Source organism: Heloderma suspectum, chromosome 1 (genome assembly GCF_057233095.1).
Source record: "Heloderma suspectum isolate Gila_16-S chromosome 1, 16-S_ref, whole genome shotgun sequence".
NCBI classification, from domain to species: domain Eukaryota; kingdom Metazoa; phylum Chordata; class Lepidosauria; order Squamata; family Helodermatidae; genus Heloderma; species Heloderma suspectum.
In genome coordinates this window covers 319,878,369-319,905,745 of record NC_139458.1, presented here as the reverse complement: position 1 = coordinate 319,905,745, position 27,377 = coordinate 319,878,369, and the positions used below count along the sequence as shown (strand labels likewise).

General features: G+C 39.2%; 1 protein-coding gene across 2 annotated transcripts in view; it reads left to right on the top strand.

Moving 5' to 3' along the window:
* PDSS2 (decaprenyl diphosphate synthase subunit 2) overlaps positions 1-22,391 on the top strand; it is a 94,047-nt gene extending 71,656 nt beyond the window's left edge. The window contains exons 5-8 of one of the 2 annotated variants that reach the window (XM_084827211.1): positions 5,394-5,567; positions 6,747-6,878; positions 9,003-9,038; positions 19,119-22,391. In XM_084827211.1, coding sequence (XP_084683337.1) covers positions 5,394-5,567; positions 6,747-6,878; positions 9,003-9,038; positions 19,119-19,154 — 378 coding nt within the window. In that variant the 3' untranslated portion in view covers positions 19,155-22,391. Of the gene's footprint in view, positions 1-5,393; positions 5,568-6,746; positions 6,879-9,002; positions 9,039-17,870 lie in introns of both variants that reach the window. The other variant, XM_084827210.1, reaches the window with a different exon arrangement.
* The last annotated feature ends 4,986 nt before the right edge of the window (positions 22,392-27,377 follow it).

Genomic DNA, 27,377 nt, shown 5'->3' with positions numbered 1-27,377 from the left:
AAACTGAAGCATAACCCTAAATAACATTTTATTAAGGGAAAGTTATACTATCTTTCCTTCTTACATGGCTCTATTTCATTTTCCTCCCTTTTTAGGTGTATTCTGCAGTAAACGAACATACCTTTTTCTTTCTTTTGTCCATTTAAACATTTTTTTTCTGGAATTTGAGTAAAATAAAAGTATTAAGGCGCTCCAGGGTGTGTTTTATGGGCCCATTTACTCTAACCCTTTTTCATCACAAACATCAAAGGCATGTATTAATAGACCAATAAAATATGTCCTGTCATGTTCAACAAGCAGTAAGACATCTGTTAAGTGAGACATCAATCACATGCAAGATGCTTGCAGGATAACTGTGTTGCTGTTGAAGACTCATAATTTTATTGGCTTCTTTCCTACACAGATGGGAAAATAAAAATTGTTGAATCATCTCACTTATAGCTGAAACAGTGAGTGATCCAAATTGCAATTTTTTAAGCCTCTGCATTGTTCAGACTTAGATTTAACTGAAGTTTGTAATGCCAAGTGGTATGTGTGACAGGGTGTAACGAACTGCAGTATATTAGAATTAAAATGTACTGTAACACATGTAGAAGCTGTTTTTTTTAATTTGAGAAACTTTAGTTTATAGCAGTTCATGCATTTCATTTTGAAGTACTCAGATAATTATTTTGTACCCTTTTCTCTGTAGCCTGTGGGGGGTGGGGGTGGGGGGTGGGGGGTGAGGAATAATAATGTATTGGCATATAAATTCCAGTTATTGCATTTCATTGGGATAAATGAAGCTAGCTGAGATGGATTAAAGAAGACACATGAAACTGGGATATCTAAATATTTAAAGTTGTCTCCAGCTAAGCTTAGCTAACTACTGTGAGGGGTTTGCAAGTAATATATGCCAGGGGTAGGGATCAGGAGCAGGCTGTGGGTTTTAATCTGGGTTCTCCAAGTGAGTTTAGGACATACCAAGGTTTAGCAACAGTTATGCAATGCTGAACAAGGTGTTAGGTGGAATTTGCAAGAGACTCAGGAGGGGAGCCAGTGTAGCCCACTTCCAGGTCCTAAACTCTAGCTCCAGGATTTAGTCCAAACAAGACTTAGTTGACTATGTCTTAAACATATATTTTAAATTATATTTTGGAAAGCTCTTTCATTTTCCATTATACTCACTGTCACCTTTTTGTAACATTTCTTGGTAGCCAGAAAGGTATGTCTGGTGACTTTTTCCACATTGGGAGGATGGTATATGTGTGCAGATTATCTTTTAAAATTTGAAATAGATTGCGTGATTTGATAACGTTTGGGATACACTTTGAAATTTCATTGATCAGTAATGATGTTGTGCAGTGTCTCATTTTGCTAGCTTACAAGCAACAAACAGGCATGGGTCAACTCACAAGAGGATTCCTCTAGCAAAACAGTAAGATTCAGCTGCTTCTTAAAGCAATACAGAGCCAGGACAATGTGGGGCATCTTTGCTGCTAGGCACTCCATCCTCCCCATCTGTATTTGTGCCTGAAAGACCCAGGAAAAGTATGGGTGCATGGAGGGTAAGTTGTAAGCAAGCACAATGTGTAACTTCGTACAACATTGTTACTGATCATGGGGCAGATCTGTTAAGGCATAAGTAAACGTCTAATTTCTTGGCCTTGTGGAACATGAGCCAACATGTGATAACCTTAACTGTGGTCTTAAACCAGCAGGTTTTTTGATAATTGAACTATAAGAGGTCCTTGCAGAGAATGAGTAGGTTTTGCATAGGCCAACACTGAATTCCTGTACACACATACACACCATTTCTTTATGGTGTGATCCCACAGTTGGGTACTATATGTGAGTAAATTGAGCAACCATGCAGGCAGGCCTATCATATAGATCATTTCTAACCAGTCATCACACCATCGAGAGGGAGGATGCTGACTGACTAGATTAGCAACTTACCTCCTGTTACTGTGTGTGTGTAGTTCCATACTCAACCATGGTCTTCTGGATAATGGCCTTTTACTCCAGTAGGTTATTGTTTTTAAAAACTTTATGCAGAGAAATGCTTACCATTGCAGTTCCCACATATTTTACTAGACTTTTCATTTTACAAAAACTTTTCCAAAAGAATTAAGATGAAGCATATAATATGTACGTTATTGGTATTTTCTATGAAATAAATTATTTCTGTATAATTGCTACTACATGTCATAGAAAAGGCATGTCATATTATCCTTTGGGCTGATCATGACATATGAACTTGTGGATTGCCTGTGCCACCAAATGATGCTTAGGATGGACTGCAGCAATTGGTATGCCTGTGCATCATCATCACAAACAGTACCTTAATGCTAGCATTCCAGGCAGATGCACTAGCGCAGATGTTTATGATTGGAGCACCAATATCAGAAGCCAATGTGTGCTTAAATCGAATGGCTTCTTTGGAAGCTGTTCTTCTGTCAATAAGGCTGCAGTCCTATACATACTTTCCTGCAAGTAAATCCCATTGAACTCTCAAGGACTTTCTTTTGCGCAAACATGAATAGGATTGCATTGTAATACTATAAGACGTTCATATCAAGCCTGTCTTGCTCGTTCAGGTGGCCCAAATAAGTCATAATATATATCTACAGATGTAAAAATTGAAAATGAATATGTGTCTCACTTGAAAACTAGTGAGCTCTCTTCAACCCATCCCTGTCAGGTTCCTTTATAGATTTTTGCTAATCTTTTGCTTCTTATCTCTGCATTAACGAGGGCTGGGATTTAGTGGAATTCAAGTCAAATAATATTAAATCACACGTTTGAGATGAATATCATGTCCATTGTCCATGAAGCTTTTAGCATTCATGATTATTTTTTAAATCTGAGGAAGTTTGGTCCTCAGTCACCAGTTCTTCAACATTTTACCTAAAGAGCTCATTTTAAATTGAATTATCATTTCCAAATAATAGGATTTTTTTGTTTCAGTGCCCTTTCTTATCTCTTGTTGTCATGCTGGGAATCCAGAAAAATTACCAAACAAATATTTTTATAGTAAATATGTCAAATGAGACATAGCAGAAATTTTAGTCTTCATTTTATCATCACATGTATAGCAGTAAATATGTGGTTTCTCTTGCCTCCTTCTCTTGTCCCCTTCTCCTTTCCTTCATGCAAGTAAATGGTGTATTTGAAACCAATGAATTTTGATACAATGTTCAGCAAGTTGGTTTTGCAGAATTGTACTACTTTTCCCATCAGTCTCATATTATCTCCTCCCTTGCAACACAGCACTCCTTGGCAAAGCCACAAGGGAGAAAGATTAGAGCTGAATGGAGGGATTTTATTTCATTCCTTACCAATTTCATGACAGATAATACCTTGCTAGAAAATTATGGTGTCGTGCAGATTTAGTTCTTACTTGTTTCTGAGTAATTTAATTGAAGTAGCTCACAGGGACAGGATTGTTTAGATGGCATGGGTCTTTTTCTACAGTTACTTTTTTTTGTTTGGACTTTTTAAACTACCTTTTAAGTTCCTGAAGGCCGTGACAAAACATATTTCAGTTTTAGTAATCTTGCAGCCATTTATCTTTATTACAACCTTAGCTTCTTTAATCTCTTCAAGGTGTCCAAGAGACAATGAAGACAGTTCGCTTGGTACAAAGGGCTAGGGTGCTATTTTAGATACAGGTTTTTCAGCCAAATACCTGTTTTTAGAGGATTCGGGGTCGTCTTGTTAACTATAATAACCAATTAAAATGTGGCATATTCAGCTCATAATTTGAGGATTGAGGATATTTGGTAAAAATAAAGATAGGTATAGATTTACAAAAGGCTTACAGCAATGATATCAGTACTGAATGCCAATTTGTCTGGACCAAAGAGTACCCCACCCCCCCATGCCCCATCCAAGCCACAGTCTTCCACTGGAAGCCTGATGAAATATCATAAGTCATAGAATGGAGGATAAACAATAAAGAATAAATGAGGAATGTGAATCTTGCTACTTTAAAACATTTGCTTTTGTTAACCTGACTTAAATACTTTGAATTCAGTGCAGCTAAACCATTTGAGCTCACAAGTAGCATCTCTGCCTTTTGTGTTACCTTCTCTGTTAACCTTTACATTTTTCTCAGTATATATACATGTCACATTTCACATGAAAATGAAGGTGAAATTGCACAATTCAATTTCACCTAATGGGGATGGCTTATAACTCAGTGGTAGAACACATGCTTGGCGTGCGGAAGGTCCCAGGTTCACTCTTTGGCATCTCCAGTTTCAGAGTTGTGTACTGGGGCTTTCAAGACCTCTGCCTGTGATACCTTGAAGAGTTGCTTCCATTGGAGGAGACAGTGCTGGTAGATGGACTAATGATGTGACTCAGTGATGTGACTAATGTTGTGTCACGTGAACAGCCCACTGTGGGTTATTTAACTGATGCCTCGCTAACTGCAGCGAGGCTGCAGCATGTGCAGGACATGTATGGCTGCCGTTTTGAATATCACCCTCCTGCTTGGGGGGTCATCATGTTGTGTGAACCTGGCGAGCATGGGTTATGTGAGGGTTAACAACCCTTGCATTACTCATGGTCTGTTAAACTATCCTTGCCTAGTCCACGCCCTCCAGGTTCACATGACACAACAACCCCGGAGCGCAGGTTGCATGTACAACCTGGCACCTGCAGGTGCCGCAGCTTGTCATGGGTTAAATAATGCAGGACAAGCCACAGCGTGATGTCCAAACCCAATCAATATAAGGCATCTTTCCCCATCCTGGTGCCTTCCAGATGTGTTGGACTACAAATCCCCTCATTCCCAGCCAGCATTGTCGGTGATAGGAGTTGTAGGTTGACACATCTGGAGAGTGCCTAGTTGGGGAAAGCTGGCTCAATATGTACATGTCTGTGTCTTGTAACTTTGGCTGCTGCTTCTCTTCTGCAAAGCAATAACCGGTGGGGATCATTGCCCATCACTCTGCCCATCACTTTTCCCTGTAACTCTTTCCACAGCTGCTTTTCCTTCAGCTGGGATTTCAGACTCATTATTTGCAAGTTCTTCAATTTGAATTTTTTGTTTTTGTTTGTTAAACTGTTTGTCTCGTCAAATATATTTAGACTTGATCATTCAAATATACAGATCTAGAAAAATCACAGGAATCAACCATTCATTCGGTTGGTGAGTTAAAAGGAAGGTTTGTGACTTAAAGTAAAAAAAAAGAAATTCAGTAAGGAATGGGCACCAGTACTGTGTGCGTAGTCCAAAAGCCCAAATTTGTTCAAGCCTTTTGGTTTCTTTACTTTCCGTCACCTTGAACTGGAAGATGTCTGTGGGATGTACTCTTTCACCTGTCATGCACAGGGCAGCATTGGTGTATCTAATCTTACCTTGATTTTTACCATGTTCAACCTAACCTTCTTTGTGTTTCTAGGAAAATGGTCTCCCCAATGACATTGGAATATCGACTTGGAAAGAACAAGTTTTTCTGTCCCATAGTGCCTTGCTGGCAAGGAGCTGCCAAGCTGCAATGGAACTGGCAAAACATGATGCAGGGGTCCAGAATATGGCCTTTAAGTATGGAAAGCACATGTCTATGAGTCATAAGGTATGCTGTCCCCCTCCCCCAAAAGATACACAAAGTAATATGGAAAATGTGTTCATTTCTGTATTATGTTACTTCTCTACATTTCTGTACATTTAACCCCTTTAAAATTATATAGATATTGATGGTGTTCCCATGCTTATGTCAAGTACTACAGCTCACAGCTTCTCCTACTATAGATAAAACATGCAATTCAGGGAGAATTAGGCATACGTGAAACACTTTGTATGTTGTGTTTTCCCTTCATGGAAAGAACTCAGAAAATTAATGTACAGCCAGCATGCGGAAAATTAATGTACAGCCTATGCACATGTATTTTACAGTATGCATATGCTCTGGGAAGCAATGGTTAGCTGTGCACAAAAAAAATAACAAATAAAACAGCCATGAGTTACATTGGCATAGATACAAAATTGGACTACTGAATGCATGTCTCATTGATTTTAGCAGTATTGGGCGTGCCTGAGTTACTTTGAATTACACCAGCAGTACATAATCTTGTCCATTCCATAACAAACTAATATAGAAAAGAGCTAGGTTCCAGGGGTTCTGTCACAATCCAGAATAACTGAGAAACAGAACCCAGGATGAGGCTGTGCAGAAGTTTAGGTTAGCTTCTTAATGGCTGGATCTCCAGGGGCAGGCAACAGGCTGAAACCCCACTTGAATGGTATTTCCAATTGCACCTGTTTATTTTCACCTTTATTAATGGAGGGTTGCCATTCACTCCTATGGGTAAAGTAAAGTGATGCATTCAAGGACACTTTTGTGCTGAGAGAAAAATCTGTCCTCCACCCCTGACAGGTTTGTGTAGCATTGTGCGTGTGTGTGTGTGCACGCGCACACACACACACACACACTATATATATATATATATATATATATATACACACACACACACTTTCCTTCCAATATACTTCTGAATATGCTTATTTAAAAATCTGTAATTTGCACCTGGAGACTCTGCTGATATTAATTGGATTTGAACCAAATGAGGCAGTCAGGAATGGCCTGATAAGTCCTGAGCAGTGTACGTTGGTTGTAGGCTTTTTGTATGTCCAAGCATACAATTTACATTTGTTAAATGCCTGTGTGTGATATCAATTGTTGACTGAATGAATTTGCTATGAAGAATTACTTTTATTTTTATTTAACAACATGTTTTGATCCCCTATCTTTCAGCTAAATGTCGACATTCAGCCATTTGTTAATGAAATTTCTAAAGAGTCTGTGGCCTTCAGTTTAAATTCTGCTCCTGTAGTCTTGCATCAACAGTTCATTGGAAGAGAGGCCTGGATTAAGCAAATTAAAGAGGTAGGTAAATACCTATCAACACACACACACACACACACAAACATATATATATATATATAGAGAGAGAGAGAGAGAGAGAGAGAGATACACATACACACATACATACATACATGGGCTATGTTTGAACATCACACTAAATTTATAACCATGGCTTCAACTAGGCTTGTTTCAAACTAACCAAAGTTAGCATTAACTGCAGTTTGGTGGTTCAGATAAACCACAGTTAAGCAAACTCTTCATGCCTGTACTGGAGGAGGATTTGGGAGTGCAGAAGCCCAAGGACTGCCTATGTTCATTCCTGACCATAGTTTAATGTGATGTCCAAACACAGCTATTCAGTGCTACAGGTGAACAGTGCTACCGTTCTATATGGTTTGGGACCAAATTACTTGAAAGACCACCCATACCCATAACAGCCTGCCCGAACTCTAAGATCAGCAAGAGATGCCCTCCTCATTTGCCCACCGATGAAACAGGACCTTTTCTGCAGTGGCCCCACACCTCTTGTTTTTGTTGTTTTTACTGTGTTTTTATTGCTTTTTAAGACCTTATCAGTTTTTATTATGTGTTTTATTATTGTATGCCACCTTGAGAGGGTTTCTGCCCTGAAAAGCAGCCAAGAAATATTTTAAATTAATACATACATATAATAATAATTTGCTATTTTCACCCAGCATATAGGTAATGAACTAACATTTATAAAAGGGAAATATTATCTTGCTTCTGTGTGTTTATAACTTAGCTCCAATAGAAATAAAGTGTTGGTACCAAGAAATGAAGATTACAATATGTCACTTCTGATTTTTTATTTTTAAAAATCTATGACTCCTATGGTAAACTCTTGTCAAAATTGGTGGTACTAGGCTCCATGATATTTTATTAAAATATGCAATTACATTTTATTTAAAATATGCAAGCGTTCTCTTCCACTAAAACAAATAAAATAACAGATTTAGTTTTTCAACAACTAATTATTTCTAAGCACAGAGCAGAAAGAAGGCAGAGGGTAGGAACTGCTCCTGCATATATGATTACAACTCAAAACACAGCTGTTGGACTAATTTTAGGACTACCAAGTTTGATATTTTAACTGATGTTATCCCGTCAGTTCCCAAAATGCTATCTTTTTGAATGTGCACTTTTTTCTATGGATGCTTTAAACCAGGAGGAGACAATCTGGTGCCCTCCAAATATTTTGGACTACAGTGCCATAATTCCTGACTATTGGCCATGTTGGCTGGAGTTTATGGGAGGTGTAGTCCAAAAGATCTGGACAGTACTAGGTTGCCTGCCCCTGCTTTAAACCATAAGCAGAGCTATTTTAGGAGTGGCCTCCTTAAACAGTGATTGTTATGGCATGCTGCTTTTTGGTCTCTTTCTTGTGGCTGGTTTTTTTCCTTGTGTGTTTAAATAAACACAGTGAATAGAGCAGGCTCCCTACTGCACACGGGCACCCTCCAACTTGTGGAGGGCAACGAGGCAGCAGTAGAGAGGATAAGACTATCAATGGCAACTTATAATGAACGCTTTATATCATCTCCAGAGACAGTCTGTTTCTGTATGCCAGTTGCTGGGGAACCCAAGTGGGAGGGTACTGTTGTACTCATGCCCCATTGAGAACTTCCCACAGGCATCTGGTTGGCCACTGTGCAAACAGAATGCCTTTGGCCTGATCCAGCACAGCTCTTCTTATGTCTTTAGGGCTGGAGCTAGTGCTTCATCTCGGCTCTCCCTCATGTGATTCAAATTTCATAAGGGAAATTAATGCCTTAATAGGGCTAAGGGCCATGTTTAATCTGTCCACAACCTCATAAGACAGAAACTCTTTTTTCACAGGCACAGGAAAGAGTTCCACTAGCGCAACAGTTGATTGAACCGGTTTACTTGTTCACTGTGTGCGGTCTCTACTTTCTAAAAGAGACTCTCAATAAAACAGGTTTTATCAAGCTACTAACAGGCCATGTGTGGCCCTCAGGCCAGTTCTAGATGAAATATGTTTGTTTTATGTTTTTTAGTTTCAAACTTAGTCTCCCTTCTTATATTCTTGTGCAACTGCAGACTTTCAGAGTTGTGATACCTAGCAAGCAGAACAACTTTTTAACTTTTCTTCTTGTGCTTTTTAAGGCTCAAGTTAAAGGAAACTTACTAGACTATATGAAGGTGAGTAAATATTTAAAACTGAAGTCTTAGTTTTAGAATTCCCTTAATGATTTCACTTTTATTTTTTGACAAATGTTAAGTTTCTTCTAATCGGTCCAGTGTGCTCAAGTGTATACAGACTATAGTGGGCCTAGTAATTTCTTATGCATGATGGAACATGGGAGCAGGGCTCAGCGTTTCAGTTATTTTATTCATTACTCATTTTCATCCCAGGTTTCAAGCAAAAATTGCCTTGCAGAGCACCTCACAATAGTTTTATTGTTTTAAACTGTTTTATTGTATGTTGTACATCACCCAGAGTGGCTGGGTGACCAGCCAGATGGGCGATGAATAAATTTAATAATAATAATAATAATAATAATATGCTGATACATGTATACAAAATACAATGCTGGTGAGGGAAAGGGTTCTCAACTGGGTCTAATCCCAGGCGTGATGGATCCAGCATTGTGTGCATTTGCTACCACATATAGAATGTGGTATGACAGCCAGGTGTCCACATATGTAGATGTATATGCAATTTGTTCAATTTCCTTCCACCCCCTTGGGTGTGCCACAGGGAATTGAATTAATACTTTCCTGTTTTTATAAGCCTTACTAAGACAGGTTTTGAGAATCCTTAGGCCAGTTATATTCAAATATTTTACTTTCAGGAAGCTATTACAAATCAACTTGTCTACTAAGGAACCCCAGCATAGCTGCAATGGAAGTTCCCTGCCAATCACCTTTCCTTGAGAAGGGGGTAGTGGTAAAGAGGATTTCCAGTAGACTGGATGTTCCAGCCTCAATGCTCACACAGTCAGGAGAATCCATCGCTTCAGGAAGCCTCAGAAATGAAATTCCCAGTGCCTCATGTCTCAAACCATTGCACTGAGAAGTATAGAAAAATCAATTTCCAGGCCCCCAAAGGTAATGGATGCTTCACTTGAGTCTCTGGGCCTTGTAGATGAAGCTTCTTCTGCTGATCAGCTCTTTTCACTGTTGCCACTCCCTTCTTTCAAGAGTAAATTTGGGGAAGAACAATAGGGATGGTTGTGTGGGATGGGTACAGTTCTGTTGGCACTTCCCCTGGTGTTGTTCCAACATAACAGAAAGCAGAAGGAAAGTGTGAAAACTAGGGCAGTGTAACTCTATGCAGGTTACCACAGTAGAGATTACGTGAGGCTGGAGTAGATCCTGCAGTTCAATTTCACATTTGTGTACAAATGATGTTACGTTGACCCATGTAAAGGTGTAACCAATCCCAGTAAGAAATTTTAAATTAGCAAGTAAATTCCTGCTTGTGTCTATTTCACCCTCCTCCACCTAAAATGCAAAGTGTATATTACTGCTGTGGGTCCTCTTTGTCAACAAGTTCTTTGTCTTCTGTAATATTTTTTTTCTGCACTCAGTCTTCATTATTTCAAAAAGCCCATTTAGATGTTACTATTAGAAGCCATTTACTCACAACCAGTTAATCAGTCTGTTAATACTCCAGTCTTATATTCTAGAGAGTGGCGACCACATGCAGACAAATTATTGATCCGTCATGATGATGCTTGTAGGCCTGTTCCACAGAGGAAAACATGCCCCTTCTAGTACTCTATGACTAAAGAAGCAATGAAAAAGGAGCACTGAGCAATTCATAAGAATTGGGATCTGTGCTCAAAGTTGCTTCTTTGAAGGAGAGTACGTCCAGCTCAGCAGCTTACATATTGCATGGAATACTCCCAGCCATTTTAGAGACCTAGTTCTAGATTTTTATAGCTGTTCTTGTATATTTTTATCTATTCCTATGCTGTTTGTTGTTTTGTATTGTATTTTATTCTTAAAATATTTGCATTGAATTTTATATTTTAACTGTTTGTATTGCATTTCAGTCTTTTAACTGTTCGTAATCTGTCCAGTTAGGACAGATTACGAACAGATTACGATTTGTTATTGGACAGATTACAAATATAATAGTAAATGAATATTTGTGTAGACATAATACGTTCTTCTGATCAGAGAACAGGGGAAAGAACAAAGCTAGATATAACCACCTGTAAGGAAATGGCAAGGGATTCTTACAATGTCATGGTATGATATAAACAAATACAGCAATTGTAGATGGGATGGAATTCACAAAGCATCATGAACTGGAAGAGTTCTACTCCATAGGACATGAGTGGACAGACTTCAAGCTTGTAGGATTTGTTTTGTTTTGTACTTGAACCCCAATACTCACCAATCAGAGTCAGGTGCAAAAAAAGGAGAAGGGAATTAAGAAGGGAGAAGGGAGGAGAATTAGAATTAAGGAACTTAATGCTTTTTTGTTTTCTGTGGCAGAACTGAGTTCACAGTTCTTCAACGTGCAAAAATCCACTTCATTTTAGCAGCCTAATTTAGGGTGGGAGGAGAGCTTTTTTGTTTTTGCTATTGTTAAACATTTAGGAGTCCTTGCTGATATGGGAAAACCTTGCTGATCTACCACAAATCACACCAAACATATACCAGTAGATCCCAATCTAACTTTTGTCCATCCCTGCCGTAGGAAATTCTGTAGTTGCATGATTATGTGAAAATTGCTACAAGTCTTACCCAATAGGAGCGTCCCGATCACCCAGGCTACGCCATAAATCTCAGCATACATTTCACTGCCCAGCTAGTAGTATCTACCCTTCCACATTCAAAATTAGTGTTGTAGTTGGTATATTCCTCACACCACAACACTGTCTGCAATCAAACACCTTCCCCCCACAATTCCCTAACAACAAAAAACACCTCTACTGGGAATCTGTGGCGAATAGTCTCTTATTGCTGGATTAAATCTGTACTGACTCTCTTTGAAAAGGCAGAGCAAGATTACTCATCATCACAAGGATGATACATCCTAGTTTTGTGTGTCTGACTGCTGCTAATCTCTTGTATGATGCTGTAATTGAGCATACTGTAAAGCTAAAAATGAGTTCCTTACAGAATTCAAACTGAGGAAGCTTTTATGCAAGAGGCAACTAAAACTATTCATTACTGAGATTAGATATCTTGATATTAACATTTTGTGATTCCTAGTTGTCAATAGCCTTTTTGAAAATCATGTTCCCAGTTCCAATAATATTACTCAACAGGGTCAGAATGAAAGGTATATGATAGCGAACCTCGTCTAAACAGTACAGCCGTGGTGCAGATGGCATATCTAAATTCCCTCTGAAAGGTTTTCCAGCCATCACATCATTAAGTACATCAGCATAACTCTGTTTATATGGTATATTATTCTGAAAATATCCAGTGGGATTGCAACTGAAAGGTAGCAGAGCATTTGAGTGATTATAGCCTTGGACGCTAGTGAAGTACACAAGGTGTAGCTTTGTGCATCTGTGGGATTAGGATAAGGTGCCGCGGTGGCTTAGTGGTTAAGACGCTGAACTGCAGACCGGAAGGTCGGCGGGACAGCAGTTCGAGACCCGAGTGCCGCGCGACGGAGTGAGCTCCCGTCTTCAGTCCCAGCTCCTGCCAACCTAGCAGTTCGAAAGCAAGAAATTGCAAGTAGATAAATAGGTACCGCTTCAGCGGGAAAGGTAACAGCGTTCCGTGCACCTTGGTGTTCAGTCATGCCGGCCACATGACCATGGAAGCGTCTTCGGACAGCGCTGGCTCTTCGGCTTAGAAATGGAGATGAGTGCCACCCCCTAGAGTCGGACACAACTGGTTGGGGACACCTTTACCACCTTTTAGGATTAGGATGTCAAGCTGAGAACTAAACACATTTAGGGCACAATCCTATGGAGATAGTCATCAGCCTCCAAACTCAGAGGCTGACGACTCTTCAATGCAGGGCAGCCAGAGCACGGAGGTGATCCTCACCTCCTTGCGCCAGACACCCTGCATTTTTGTCTAGGCAGGCAATTTCACTTGTCTGGCTGGGGAGCTTCAGAGCACAGTGCATAGGAAGCTATGTAATGCGGCTTCTACGGTCCCCTCCCTGCCTGCAGGAGTGTCCCCTTTTCCCTGTCTCCATGCTCCGTTTCCAAGCACAGAGATGTAGCCGGTGCAGAGAGAACTGTGAGGGGAAGGGGGCAGGGAGCGCAGTTTCTTGGAACCGAGGTTGGAGCCGTGGCTCCAGCCTCATTTCACAGAAACCAAAAAATCCTCTGGCCCTCTAGACAGTGTCTAGGGGCCATAGGATTGCTCCCTTAATTAGAAGTAACACTGAAAACAGTTGGCCCATCTTACAAATAAATGTGTTGGAGTAGGTGGCCAGTCATTTTATTTCTGGAAAAACTGTATGTTTTTCAAAATATTTCAGAAAAGTATCTTATGTATTGCTGTGACAGAGCTTTATATGAAGAGGTTCATATAATTGTTTCTGCTAGGCTAGCATCCATTTTTAAGACTCGGTCTTACTGATACTTTCTTCTGTAGCATTTAAACGTTTTAGCTTTACACCAAGTGAATATTATGGGTTGGATCCAGACATTGCTTCCACCAGCCTTCTCCCTGCAGCTACTTGCGCCCTCCAAAACCCTGCTCTGGAGGTTTCGGAGATATTCTGGAACAGTATAGGAGGTGATACTGGGAAATGCAGGTGGTGGAGAAAGTCTGCAAATATCACCTCTCCCCTTTCTGCCAGCTAGATCCTTCACTGAACTGAAACCTTTCTGTGGGCCAGAGAAGTCCTTCCATTTGTGGATGGTGAAGTCTGGATCCAGCCCTATGTGTATAATTTCGTGAGCAAAGTTATAATCTTTGTGTATAATACTAAAATTAAGCTGCTAAATACTTGACAGGTTATGGTATCTTTCCAGTTCTTTGCTTTGCCAGGAAGAGCTGCATTATAGTATAGGCAAATTTCCATAAAAGAAAGCCCTTAAAATAAACTATAGTCCAGCTGCCATTTAAAAAGGAAAAGGAGAAAGAGGTTAACATATTGGGCCACAAACACTGATCGAATCTATAGCAACTAATGGTGAAACATTCCAACAGTAGCAGGGGTAAGTAAATCTATTAGTTATGAAGTGTACTGGCCCTATTTCAAAGCAATGTTTGGTAGTCTAAATATCAGCACTTAAGTGAGATAGAAGGTTCCCCACAAGAGAAAACAAATTTAGAAAAGCCAGCACATAACATGGCAAACACTTAATGCATTAGTTAGTTCCCTGACCACAAATCAATTTAAGTTTTTCTTTCCTCCACCTCCTCCTCCTCCTCCTCCTTGGCAAGTTATGAGGTTAGATAGAGAATGTCCTGAGGTATGTAAAAGAAAATCACATAATTTAGAATCTATCTAAAGTGCAAGCTTTATTTCCCTATGATGGGAGAGACAAAATACATCTGTGCTTGTGTAGTTGCAAGATACTATGAGTTGTTCACTTCCCAAAGCTTTATCTAGGCCATAGAAGGCTGGCCAGTAGGCTCTATTATGACATATTCTCCAAGAAAAAACAAAGAAACGAAGGAGAAATCTGTTACATAGCCAGCAAGTTCAACTGAAAAAAATATATTGAGTTTTCCAGGTCCTGCCCTTCAAAAATGGGAGCTTCATTATTGAGCAGTTGGAAGGTTATAGACCGTACTTATGAAGTGAACTAATGAATAGTTGACAAGTCTATAGATGCTGCATAAGGAAAGATTTGAAAAAAGCCACTCAGAAAAGGATAACCCATTAATTTTATCATATGCTAGAACTGGGGGGACTTTTACTTTCCAACAGACAAGAGAATCCACAAAATACTTCTTTGTCATCGATTCTTACCAAAAAGAAGATTCTTACCATGTTTAAAATGGGGATTAGGGCCTTAGAGAAAAACCATATAAAGTTAAGCTGGCAAAACCTCAAATTCACATCACTGGGCTAGTTTGCACATAATGACGATCCAGAATTCCTTAGAATTCTGGCTTATCGGGGAACAAGAAAGCATGTTGGTATATGCTGCCCAATTGCTCCTGCTTGGCTCCTTCTTCCAGTGGGAGCAGCTAAACAAACCAGGAAACCTCTGTTCATGGTTTGTTTAGCGTTATGCCCAAACCAAGATCTATGGCTTGTTTTTCTAACAAGCCAGAACAAACCCTGGCTTATTATTACATGTGAACTGGCCCATTGTGTGCCACATTCATCACACATTTCTGTGAAGATTTCACTTGTGATCTGCTGCCAAGGCTTAGGAAGTAGACAAATCATTGCTGTTTAAGCAGGCATACTGTTAAACAGCTATCATGGCTGTTACTTTTCTATGCTGTTGTTTTGGTCTCGTTGATTTTTTAGTGTGGTTTATTGTATTCTACTGACTTCTGTTAGCAATATTGGGTTATTTAAAAATAAGACAGGATATAAATAAATAGATAAAAGTATGTCATATCACAGTCCAAGGCCAGTTAGGAAGAGCAATTACAGAATATCTCAAGTTTCTAAGGGACATTGAGTTACAGGATATGTAGCTGGCCCTAAGCTTTCCCTTGGAATGTGATCATTTCTAAGAGTTTCATCTGTGATGACTGCCTACCACCTTCTTAAAAGTGATGCCTCTACCCCTTCCTTATTAACACCATTTGAGTGTTAATAATAACCCTCATACATCCAACAAAACATCACCAGCTTGTTGCAAAGTTTGAGTACCTGCTAATATCAGAAATGCATAAAACAACATTTGTAGTGTGAAGTGCCTGTTTCTTACCTGGTTCTAGCCATCCTGTATAGTGTGGGGTTGGCTTTACACACTTTGAAAGAGAAGTTTAATTAATGTTGCAATGTACTTGCATATCATAAAAATATATTTTCCCCCAAGTATAGTGCTAAGTAATGTGGGAAATTATTTTTTTTATGAATTGGGACATAAGCACTTAAGTACTATGCCATGTTAAGAGTTGAGTTGATCCTCAAATATACATAATTAATTCATTTTAGTTACATGTTTAGATAAGAACAATCATGCATTATATATAAATGCAACTGCCTACAAAAAATAGATGGCTCTCCCAAATGCAGTTCTCAAGTTATTTTCAGATCATTTAGAGCCAATTTTCTACAAAAGTATATTACTTTAAATACTATAGGGAAACATTCTTTATAGCCTTTTAATGTTATACATACACTTCAATAGCTATGTGTATATAGCTTTTCTGAGAGTGTATATAGCTTCTATGCGTATATAGCTTTTCATATGCCAACATGGGAGATTATTTATTGATCTCATTCTCAATTCTAGTTCCTTCATCATGGGGTGGATTTAAAGTTGGAGGAAGTTAAGTAACGGGTAGGGTCCCTGATATGGTTATCAATAAATTTTTCCCTTCTATCCTGTCCCAGTTGTCACTTCAGGGTACCTGTTGTGTAGGCAAATTTAGAAGCATTACCTATATGTGAGGTCTTCAGAAAGTGGGAAAGGAGCACGTTGCCTCACTAACAGAGGTATGAGGCATTTTCCTCTTGCACATGTTCTATACATTGCCTCTTTAGTACACAAAGGCATAAGAATGTGTTGCATGATGTTCTAATGCCCACTGATGCACAGGACTGCCCCAGTGTGTTGTAGTGGTTAGACTGATAGACTAGTACGGTTGACTTGGGGAGAGGAGACCCAGGTTTAAATCACCACTGAACCATGAATTTCACTGGATGACCTTGGGCCAGTCACTGTCTCACAGCCTAACCTACTCCACAGGGTGATGTGAGAATAAAATGGGAGAGGAGAACCATGGATATTGCTTTGAGCTCTTTGGAAGAAAGGTGGGATATAATATGTAATAAATATCCCCCCATTTCACCTTAACAGATAGGGCATCTAGCTATTGCATCTATTCAAGATGGTGATTCCCTTTCTCTGTTGAAGAGTTAGAAGGTTCATATAGGATATAAATCCAGGCAAAGTAAAACTTATTTCAGCACGATAGTTAAGCAAATGATAAACTTTTTCAGCACAACTTGGAAGTGTCTATTAAGCGTCAGCAAACTGGTGCTCTCCAGATATTTTGGATGACAACTCTCATAATCCCTGACCATTGGCCAGTCTGGCTGGGGCTGATGGGAGTTGCATTCCAAAACATCTGGAAGGTACCAGGTTGCCTACCCCTCATGCTCATAACAAATCCAAGAATGGGCTTTTGTTCACTTATTGTCGCTATTTCTGTTGGCATTTTTTCACTCTCTAGAATTGTATCATTGTTGATAGCAAAAGTTTTCCAGTGAACACAGACCTCTGCAAATGCTGCTACACAATGCATATTGATCTAAATTAGACTAGCCCAGAGGCCCATGTGATTCCCCTTGGAATAAACAAAGATTGCGCAGTTATAGGGGTTGGTGGATCACTCCCATGGGCTGCAATCTGCAGCCTTTTTGCTTCCTGGTTAATTTTATTAAGGTCAGAGAGCAGAGACAATGGCTCTCCAGAGTACAGGGGTTGTGGACTGAACCATCATAGAAAATTTATTTTGAAATTATATTCTAGAAATTAAAATACACAGTGCATAATCAGAGCAATATATGTTGCTATAGCATATACAAGTAAATGTGCGTATTAATCTATCTGCTTGAACTGAAATTCAATTCAAAGTGTATTCATAAATTAATTATGTACAAGATTATTGGTTGGGTTTATCCCTGTTAGGCAAACATTACATACATGATTATTTGAAAGCTGCCTGCTATATTTAAGTTCATCTTTGAATGGCTGGGTATCTTGAGTTGTCAATAAGTGATAGACTAATTTAAGTTGATTGGGGCTGTTTCATTTATTAGAGGATACCAGTGTGGGGGTTTTTTTTAGTCATTTAGTTAAACAGTCTTTTGAAGCCCAGTTCATGAAAACACAGAATCCATGATGTTTTCTTAGTTATTTCTGTCAAAACGGATGATATTGTGCATGTGTTTTCTCACAGTTGCAAGATGCAATCAAGGCTGGCAAAGGTGTGACTTCAGCGATTGACCTGTGCCGTTTCCATGGAAACAGAGCACTGGAGGCTCTTGAGTGCTTCCCTCCCTCAGAGGCCAGAACTGCTTTAGAAAACATTGTTTATGCCGTGACAAGATTTTCATGATGTACAACTGGAAAAAGAAACTACTGTTCATTTGCAGAAAAGAGCAGAATAGATCATAGTTGTGAGAGCCAAAATCTGCCATTGCTAAGAATCTAAATGTGTTGGTGGCTTTAAAAAAATGTGTTTCTGTTCCACTCACCACATTCCCAAACGAACATCTATCCTTCGGAACTGCTACAAACAAAATTAGGGAAAAAAGGTCAAACAGTTTTCACTTGTCATGCCAGAAGCACACTTGAGGCTGCACTGGTAGAAATAATTAATGAGACTCACTTCTGTGACCTCAGCAAATGGACAGGAAATAAGTCCTTATTGATTGGACATAGCCAGGGATGGCGCCAGTGTGGTGGCCTGTGGTTTTCCTGCACTAGAAAAGACAGAGGGGGGCGTGAAGCTGCAGGTGTCAGGAGGAATGCTTTCTAAATCTGCCAGAGAGAGGGTTGCTTAAAACCAGAATTAATGTACCAATTTATCAACATGAAGGGCAGCTCGATGAATTAGCAGGGGAAAGGAGGGAATCTTTTATCTGACTGCATGCAGCTATGTATCTTCACACTGCTTCCCTGTGTACTTAAATATGAAATTACCCTGTGCCTAATGTGTTGAGTGTTTGAAAAAGTTGCTGAGGGAACACATCAGGTATGGCAAGAGCATTATGATATTAATGTAGTTCTGTATAAAAGAACAATTTTGAATGTATTGTTTGTAAAGTTTTCAATTTGGTTCAAACAATGCGGTTTTAAACTTCCAGGAGAATGAAGTATTTGCCTTTTGTATATCGTTTCATTTCTTTCAACAAAAACAGGTACTACATTTTTCCTAGATTTACTGAACGTTCTGATTCTGTTCATACCAAATAAATGCTTCTTCATAAGACTCTGCATCATTACTCTACCATAAAGGATTGAGGGATAGTTCTTTTCCCTACCCCCCACCCCAAGCCAGTACAGGATTTCATTCCCTGAATAGATGTATATTACATGAGAAGTTTTTTAACCTTACTGTGTCAAATGTTAAAGTCCAATTACAGAGAGAATACAAGGTATATCAGAAGCCTGGAATCTGACACTGTCTCTATTTTGTTCATAGGAGATGATTTTTGTGGTTTGCATGCTTGCAATCTGAGAACGTCGTTGACAAGAAGGCTGAGTTTACATAAATGATCCAGATTGAGACTCAGCTACCTTTCTTCCTTCTGTGGTGTAATTACAGCCCAATCTGGAGACAGCTAGCACAGCAAACAGATTTCATTACATTGCTCTCTCAAACACTAAGTGGAGTTATTTCAGTTAACTTCTTCTCTCTCTCTCTCTCTCTCACTCACACACACACACACTAAAGTGAAGTGTCAGAAACCTATACGATGGACCAATGTGTTACCCTCAAAGGACTTTTTTGAAGTTATATATTTAGTTATACTTCCAAAATTCACATAATTTAATGGATCTTGATAGCCCTGTTAGAGCAACATTTTTAGTGTTCAGTATCAGAGGCAGTATTCCTATGTACACCAGTTGCTGTGGAACATGGGTGGGAGAGTGCTATTGCATGGTTTCCTGGTCGACAGCTGTTCGGCCACTGTATGAACAGAATGCTGATCTGAATGGACCCTTGGTCTGATCCAGCATTGCTCATCTTATGTTAAGTTCTTATTCCTTGTTTACAAAAAAAACCCACCACATTACTATAATTCAGTTATTTAGTAACTGGATGAAAATGTAGATCAAACCAGTTAAATTCTCAAACCCCTGAAGAACATTCAGTATTGACAAAGAGGGCATCAAGAATTATATAGGAAACAGTTCTCAGTTTCACAGTTACTTTTGCTGTTGTTACTAGTTTTATTGTTTAAAAAAAAGTACCTTTGACACAGAAATTTACAGCTTATAAAATGACCATCAAAATTAGCCCCCAAATTGCCTAGTACCAGTCCCTATAATAAAACTGATACCACAAAAAAGATGGTGGAGGAAGAAAAAAGCAAAGTACATTCAGATGCTAGTTACTGTTGCTAGAGGTAGGCAGGGGAGGCTGCAATCAATCCCCAGAGACATCCAAAAAGTTATCATAGAGATCCTGAAAATTCTCTGCATTGTCTCAACATATTTTGTCTCCTTAACTGCTTAATCTAACAGGTCTCTCACCCACTGCTTGATCTCCGGAGGACTTGTTGACTGCCAGGGCTGTGATATCAATCACTCAGCTTCCAATTCCCCTCAGAAACCATGCTCTCTGGGCAGTAGACATGTCCCACCCTAACAATACATTCAAAGACCTAAAATTAAGTGACACATTACGGCTGCAGTGTTATAAACATTTACCTGGGAGTGTGTACCATTGGACTCCAGGGGATTTATTTCCCAGTAGACATGCATAGGATTGCACTGTAAGAGCACTATTCATTCTGACACATCTTTCCAAAAAGGCCACATTACCACAGAACTCCAGAGAATACGAAACAGTCCTGTTCCTGAGGGCATTTCTCATCTGACAGTGAAAAAATGAGCAGGGGCCCAATGTGTGCACACAAAATTCCTCTACTGTCTGAATATGGCCAAAGTGTAAACCTAAAGATGAACTCTTTATGGCAGCTAGTAGAGCCTTTCATTCTAAGGGCTGAATTGTGGAATCCAGCTGGGCATTCCATTGAGTGTCTGGTTTTGACATGTTAATATTTAGCTTGTATTACAACTTCTTTAAATCATCAGCAAATATATTCTTGAAGTCTGAACGTTTGAGCAATCTGAGCTCAGAATTTCACCTATGCAAGCACAATTGAATCTGATGGGAGTTCTGCATGCTTGCCAGCTTCATGGTGGAATTATATGCCTTGACACTAGTGATGTCACAAGCACTATCCAGTAGTTGCCCTTGACATTGGTACAACCATATACCTTAACATGTTCTCAAGAGCAATATATGTACTAGCGGAAGAAAGAATTGCCACTTCCAAACAACAATTTGTGAGTGTGTGCATCTAATAGGGGTAGGAACAACCATGAAGAGAGAAATCTGGATCCATGCCAGTAACTGTTCACTTATTAAGCAAGTCTATAAAATGATCATCAATGCATTTGCAGGAGATATTCCTATTTGAATGGAGATCATGCAGAATTTTCTGGAGAATATAGCCCAAATGGTCCTACATGCATGTGCAATACCAGGAAATTTAGTTGAAGCATTCAACAAAAACATCTGCCACTTGAGCTACATGAGGCTGAAGATGAAGATATGGGGCAATAAACTACCCTGCCCGTGTGCCTACCGCTAGTGCAACAGGAAGCTAGAGGTTCATGGAATAACTAGAAAGAAGTGTTTCCGCTTATTTCTGGGGGTGTTTTAGGAAGTCCTAGTTCCTATTGCACTGGCAGTGGGTCCTGCTAGCACAACAGAACTAGTGGAGGCCCAGCAGCAGACATACATGGGTGCGGGGGGTAGTAAAGAATGAGGGTTTTGAGAGGACTCCCCAGACAATGGACGAATTAAAAGAGTTCATCTCGGAAGCATTTATGGACATTGATGCGGACCGGAATTTGTGTTGTACTGTGTGTCACAGTGTTCTGGACAGGTTCGAGGAATGTTGCAACGTTGATGGAATACATTTCGAGCACTTAAGAGATTAAACAATGTTAAACAAATGTAAATGTAATAAACAATGTAATAAAATGCAAATAAACTATATTGTATACCTACTTTTGGGCCACTCTGTATATAAAGTGTATGAGCATTTCTTAATTTGAGATGAATTTGCCATTCTTAATAACTAGGTTTGTTTTCTAACTTAGCATTTCTTTAAAGGATATTAACTTAGAAAACAAAGGACTTTACATGATGTAAAGTGGCAACTGGTCCTGTGCAAATTCCTGTTGAAGTGATTGGATGTTTGCAAGTTGTACCTTAGTGAAAGAGATTTCTTCTAGTTCTATGGTAGCTATTCATGGGTGTTTTTTTTAATAAGTGCTTTTGTCCTACCTTGAAGGCACTGGAATCCAACAGATAAATCGCTACCCCTAGTTACCTCCTGAACTCACACTAGCCTCTTTCAACAAACTATATATTGAGCTCATTTAGGAAACATGATCAGGTGATTCTGTCAGGATTGCTGAGTGACTTAACACAAACCACTCAATCTCCTGGCTAATATTTTTCAACCTATAACTTTGAGATAAACTGTCAGAAATCAAAGAAATTGTGAAATCTGATTCACTGTGTAATGCTTTGTGATTGTCAGTTACAGCTGTAACAAAAATGCAATTATTTACTGCTAGTAAATGTCGTGTACATTCTTGGCTGCTACTGCAAATTCTCCTCCTCCAATCTAAGTGTGTGTTTGTGGGTGAAGAATAAAAGCCACAAACCTCCAAACTGTAGTCATTGTCCCATTTGCAGCTACCGATTTTTTAAACTCTGGTCTTCACTTTCAATTAATTTGTTTCCCTCAGACAGGCACACCTTCAACCAAATTCTCTATAGGGTACCATAGACTTCGTGTCCTATGTTTGCAGATATATTTAGAAATGAAAGTGTCTTGGACTACCCGTGTTATTTTTCTTATCTGTAATAGAGGTACCTTAAGCATTGTTATACCCTGGGGAGTCAGTGAAGACCAACTGTCCAAAGGAATGATAAAGTACTTGCACTGTAAGGACAACCTATACCTTCCTCTCTGCCCAAGAGGACATGGGTACCGTTTTATCCTACTGAAGGGTCATTAAGAAATTAAAATCTCTCATAAAGCACTATAATAACCCACACTCTATTCTGTAAATATGTTTGCATGTGGTACACATCTTTGTGGCCATGAACAGCACAAGTTAATGAAGCATAGAATACTTGTAAATCTAAATGGAGATGAAAAATTGCATGAACAGACAGGATTTGATTCCCCACCTTCAAGGTGTTTTGTTTTTTCATTAAAGACTGTTGCTCATAATATTTAGGCGTTGTAATACCCTTTTCCTTCACATTTTCTAAGTCCTTGCTACGTGGGTATAGTAGTGTCTAAAATCATTGTTACCCTCTGCAATAGACAGAAGAGTACTTTGGCTCCCCCATGTGTAAGAGATTCTTACATTTCATGAACTTCTGAATCCTTTTTTTCCTGAATGGATTGTGTCAATGTTTTAATTTATTTTTATGACCATATTTGTGAGATGGAAGAGAGATTATTCTTCTCTTCCATAAAAGAGTATCGATGTACTATTTTACTTTCTAATAGTTTCTTTAAAATCAAAAGGTATAAAAGTTCAGTGCATTGTTTTAATGTAAAACCTGTGTGCATGAATAAAACGTGAACACCTTTCAAAATGTTCTGCCTTGTAGAATTTAGGGGATTTGATTTTTTTTTTTAAATTCTACTGGTCAGCAGCTTTTCCATAACAAGGTTATTAAAAATGCAGTGGCATTTAAAAACAGATTTTTACATTATGATACAAATGATGATCTGACAATTATTTACCTAAACAGAAATGGGGAGTAGAAAAATTTCAGAATCAAAACATTATCCAGAGTCTTAATCCTTACCATGCCCCCATAGCTATGTAAAGGAACCAGTGTTTCCCTTGCTTATTTGTTAGGAATAGTCCTTGTGTTGAATTGCCTACCACTTCCATTTATCCACCACAGTACTGAGTTTGGATTGAGGAAGGTGTCACCATTGACAACCAAAAGCTAGGAACTATTGCTGTAGTATCCACTGTTTTCACTACCTTAAAAGAGAGAAAAGTGCAGCAGTGTTAAAAGTTAGGTGTTTACTGCTCTTGAACAGAGTTTAGATCAGTAGGAACCCCAGCATTCCTTGAAAACTTACCAGTGTTTCCTCCATGGACAAGCTTTTCTGAAAGTCACCTTATCCACTTTTATTGATACTCTCATACAATGCTTAGCTAGAAGAGAATATTGGGTGTGTTCTAAGTGCATTTATAGTTCACCCTGTACAGTAGCACAAGGGCTAGCCACTGCTCCATGTGAAGAGTGTGGGCTGTAGAAGATGCCGCAGAATTTTCTGCAATACACTGGGGGGTCCCATGTCAGAAATGCAAGGAAGTCCTTGGCAGACAGGTTGACAAAGAAGAGGTTCACTCAAGAGAGAAAGCACCCACTAAATTTACCATATATTCACATGGTGGTAGTGCTGCTGTTCTGAAATCTGGCTGTGATGCAGTAGTGGAACCCATCCCACTAATTAAAGACCAGTGGCCCAAAGAACCACCACTTGTCTCCTACCTTTGGATTCTTTGAGAGGGTTAATTCGCTTTTGAGAGAGACAGAAAAAATTACTTGTGGGACTTTCTATGTAGCTCTTTTTTTTACAGACAGATGATTGAGAAATAAACCATTACCTCCCATAGCTGGTTTCAGTGAAAGCTCTTCCAATTTCAGCATTGTCTGAATAGCTCTTCTTTCTTTGCATGTGCTCATCAGAGACCATTTTCTGTTACAGACACACATGCACATACGCACATTCAGCCCCACTATTTATAACCTAGTTAAACAATGCCAGCATGCAGCAGTAAAAGGTGTGCATTTCATATGCAAATCAGTGGCAATAATTTTGTACAATTGCTTACTTGTTTGCATCATTATGCTCAACAGCAGCATAACAAAGCAAATGCCACAAAGAATGTTACCAAAATGTGGTTTTGTCTTGGCAAGTCCACCCTCCCCTTCACATTTTAGCTAATAAAGCAGTTTATTCATAGATGACAGAAATATATAGGCTGTGTTCATCAGTTCTTTCAGAGTACAGTTTAAATTTTCAACTCTTAGATTACCATCCCAGTCCTAAATCCCAGTCCCAGCACATCTGCCTGCAATGGTAAATCAACAGGTATATTATGATTATGGAAAACCAGTTGCCCAATCTGGATTACTCATCAAGCATGACTACATGAGCAGCAGAACCATATCCTATATACAATTGAATTCATTATACAAGTGTGGGTCCTTATGAAGCCAAGATACCATCCATACATGAGACGGGGATATCACTAGCAGGATTTGCCAAAGTTCAAAAGTTGTAAGGGGGTTGAAATCCCCCCAAACAACCCAGTGACAACAGAGCATGCTCAGTGGCCATGGAACACTGGCTGACTGTTAGGAGGGTTACGGAAAACCAGGGCAGAGGGAATGCAGTGGCGCATCCTGGAACCCTGGCTGGCTGGAACCCTGAACAGGAGCGTTCTACACTGCAACATTTTGTTATTGCTACCACTAGTAGGATCTAGATTTTCCTTATGAACAAAGGGCACAGGAGCAAGTCAGGACACCTCTGTACAAAAGAGTTGGCTAACCTAGCTTTGGTGTGGGGAGGTTTGAAGGACACTCTGTTTGGGTTTGACAAATCACAGACCCAGTTGAGGATCTGCTGCCACAGGACCATACCACCATCTGATCTTTCTGATACTACTGGACCAATGTCCAAGCTATAGACTAGCTATACAAATAAAAGTGCAATAATATCTCTCAATCTCGTATTTAAAGAAAGAAAAAGAAAAACATGTATTACAAATATGGAGGTATAAATATTACATGTATTGGTAGGTTTAGCCTGTGTTTACTTCAGTAGGATTATTGAAATTTTGCACATGGTCTCAAGCTTTCAAATAAAAGAAACATTTACTTCCAAAGGATGTTGGAGCACTTTAGTTAGGTCATGGAGTTTGATTACACACACACACACACACACACACTATGAGTGATTCATTTCACTATCAGTGTGGCTATAGAAAGAATCTCTCAATTATAAGACGTTTTTATTGAACCACATTGCAGAATGATTTCTGAACCATCTTTTTAAAGAAGGGCTTCTCCTGTGTCTTTGAAATCTACAAGGCAAACAGGAAAGAATCCAATTTGACATTCCCATGCCAGGCAGCACAATACCTGTGACGTAATTGACTGCCAAACAGCTTGAAAAAGCAGCAACAAAAAGGTGACATCACAGAACAACAGCTGGAGGCATATTGGCCACTTCTGCTGGTCTTCCTGTAGCATCATTTGTGGTCTGCACTGACTTTAGGGTAACTTATTTAACTCTTGGAGGCTGCCTGTGGAGTGCCAAGAGAGCCCAGACCCATTATTGAGCCCTGCACCAGTGGGGTTACACAAGTGTAACTTTTGATAATACACTTTAGAACAGCCTTCCCTAACCTTGCACTTTCCAGATATGATTTACTGCAACACCTAAATTATTAGCCAGTATGGCCAATGGCAGGAGTTGCAGTCCCATCACATCTGGGAGGTGCAAGGTTGGGGAAGGCTGCTGTAGTCTCCTGCACTTGTCAATTTTCACGATCTTCCTGTTCAGGGGATGTAGTTAATACTAACTGCGCAAACCTATGCAAGTCTACCCAGAAGTAAGTCTCGCTGAGTTCAGTGGTGCTTGCTCCAAGGTAAGTAGGGTTGCTACCTAAAGCTGATGTCCATCTAGTGTAAATGAAGCATAGGATTACATTGTCAATTTTTAGTACATATCCTCAGGATTGCAGCCTTCAGAGAGTAATGGAGGAAGATTTTGCAGAACAGTTTGATTGCATTTGTATCTTGAACATACAAATGTTCAACATAAGAATGAACATAAGATCTCACATTCTGCAGAAAAATATTAAGAAAAGAAAATGGTGGATCTCCCCTTGGAAATAAATACATAACCAGCAGTTAGCTGAATGTCTCTAATCAGAATTCACACATCTCTTGTAAGACAGATAAATGAAGAAAAATGTGGTAGTCCTTGTATTAGCAAAGCTAGAGATTAATTTTATAAAATACATTTAAGTACACAGTCAATGCAAGCTGATGAGCTAGGAAGTGTAAGATAATACTCTGGCTGATTTCAGCCTCAGGGCATGTATCCCTAGAGTGGTGGCAGCAACATCTTTCTTTCTACATCATCCTAGGAGAAACATACAGAGGTTCCAGGTTGGCATGTACCTGCTAAGTGGAGTAGTATTTACCAAAATAGAAATGGTGTAGAGTTCTTTTTCCCTTGGTGATTATTATTACTTTTATTATTTTTGCAATCTTCCTAAAGTAGTGACTTTTTACTCCAGATCATCAATCTTTTAATTTTTCCTCTTGAATTATATGGAGTATGAAAGCACACACCATCCAAATGAAGTGTTTTCTTTTAAGTATCAAAGAGCAACCTTCAGGACAAAGGCATAACATAGGAAGCAGGAAACACTTATAAATGATTTGTGGAACACATATCCAAATGCTTTCGTTTTGTATTTGTTAAAGTGTGTGGAAAGCCAAGCTAAGCTTACTATATAGTCTATTTGCAATTGGTGTGTTTATTATTCTGGTTCCAATCAGAGCTGTTAGGGGAACAATATAATCACATTCCTG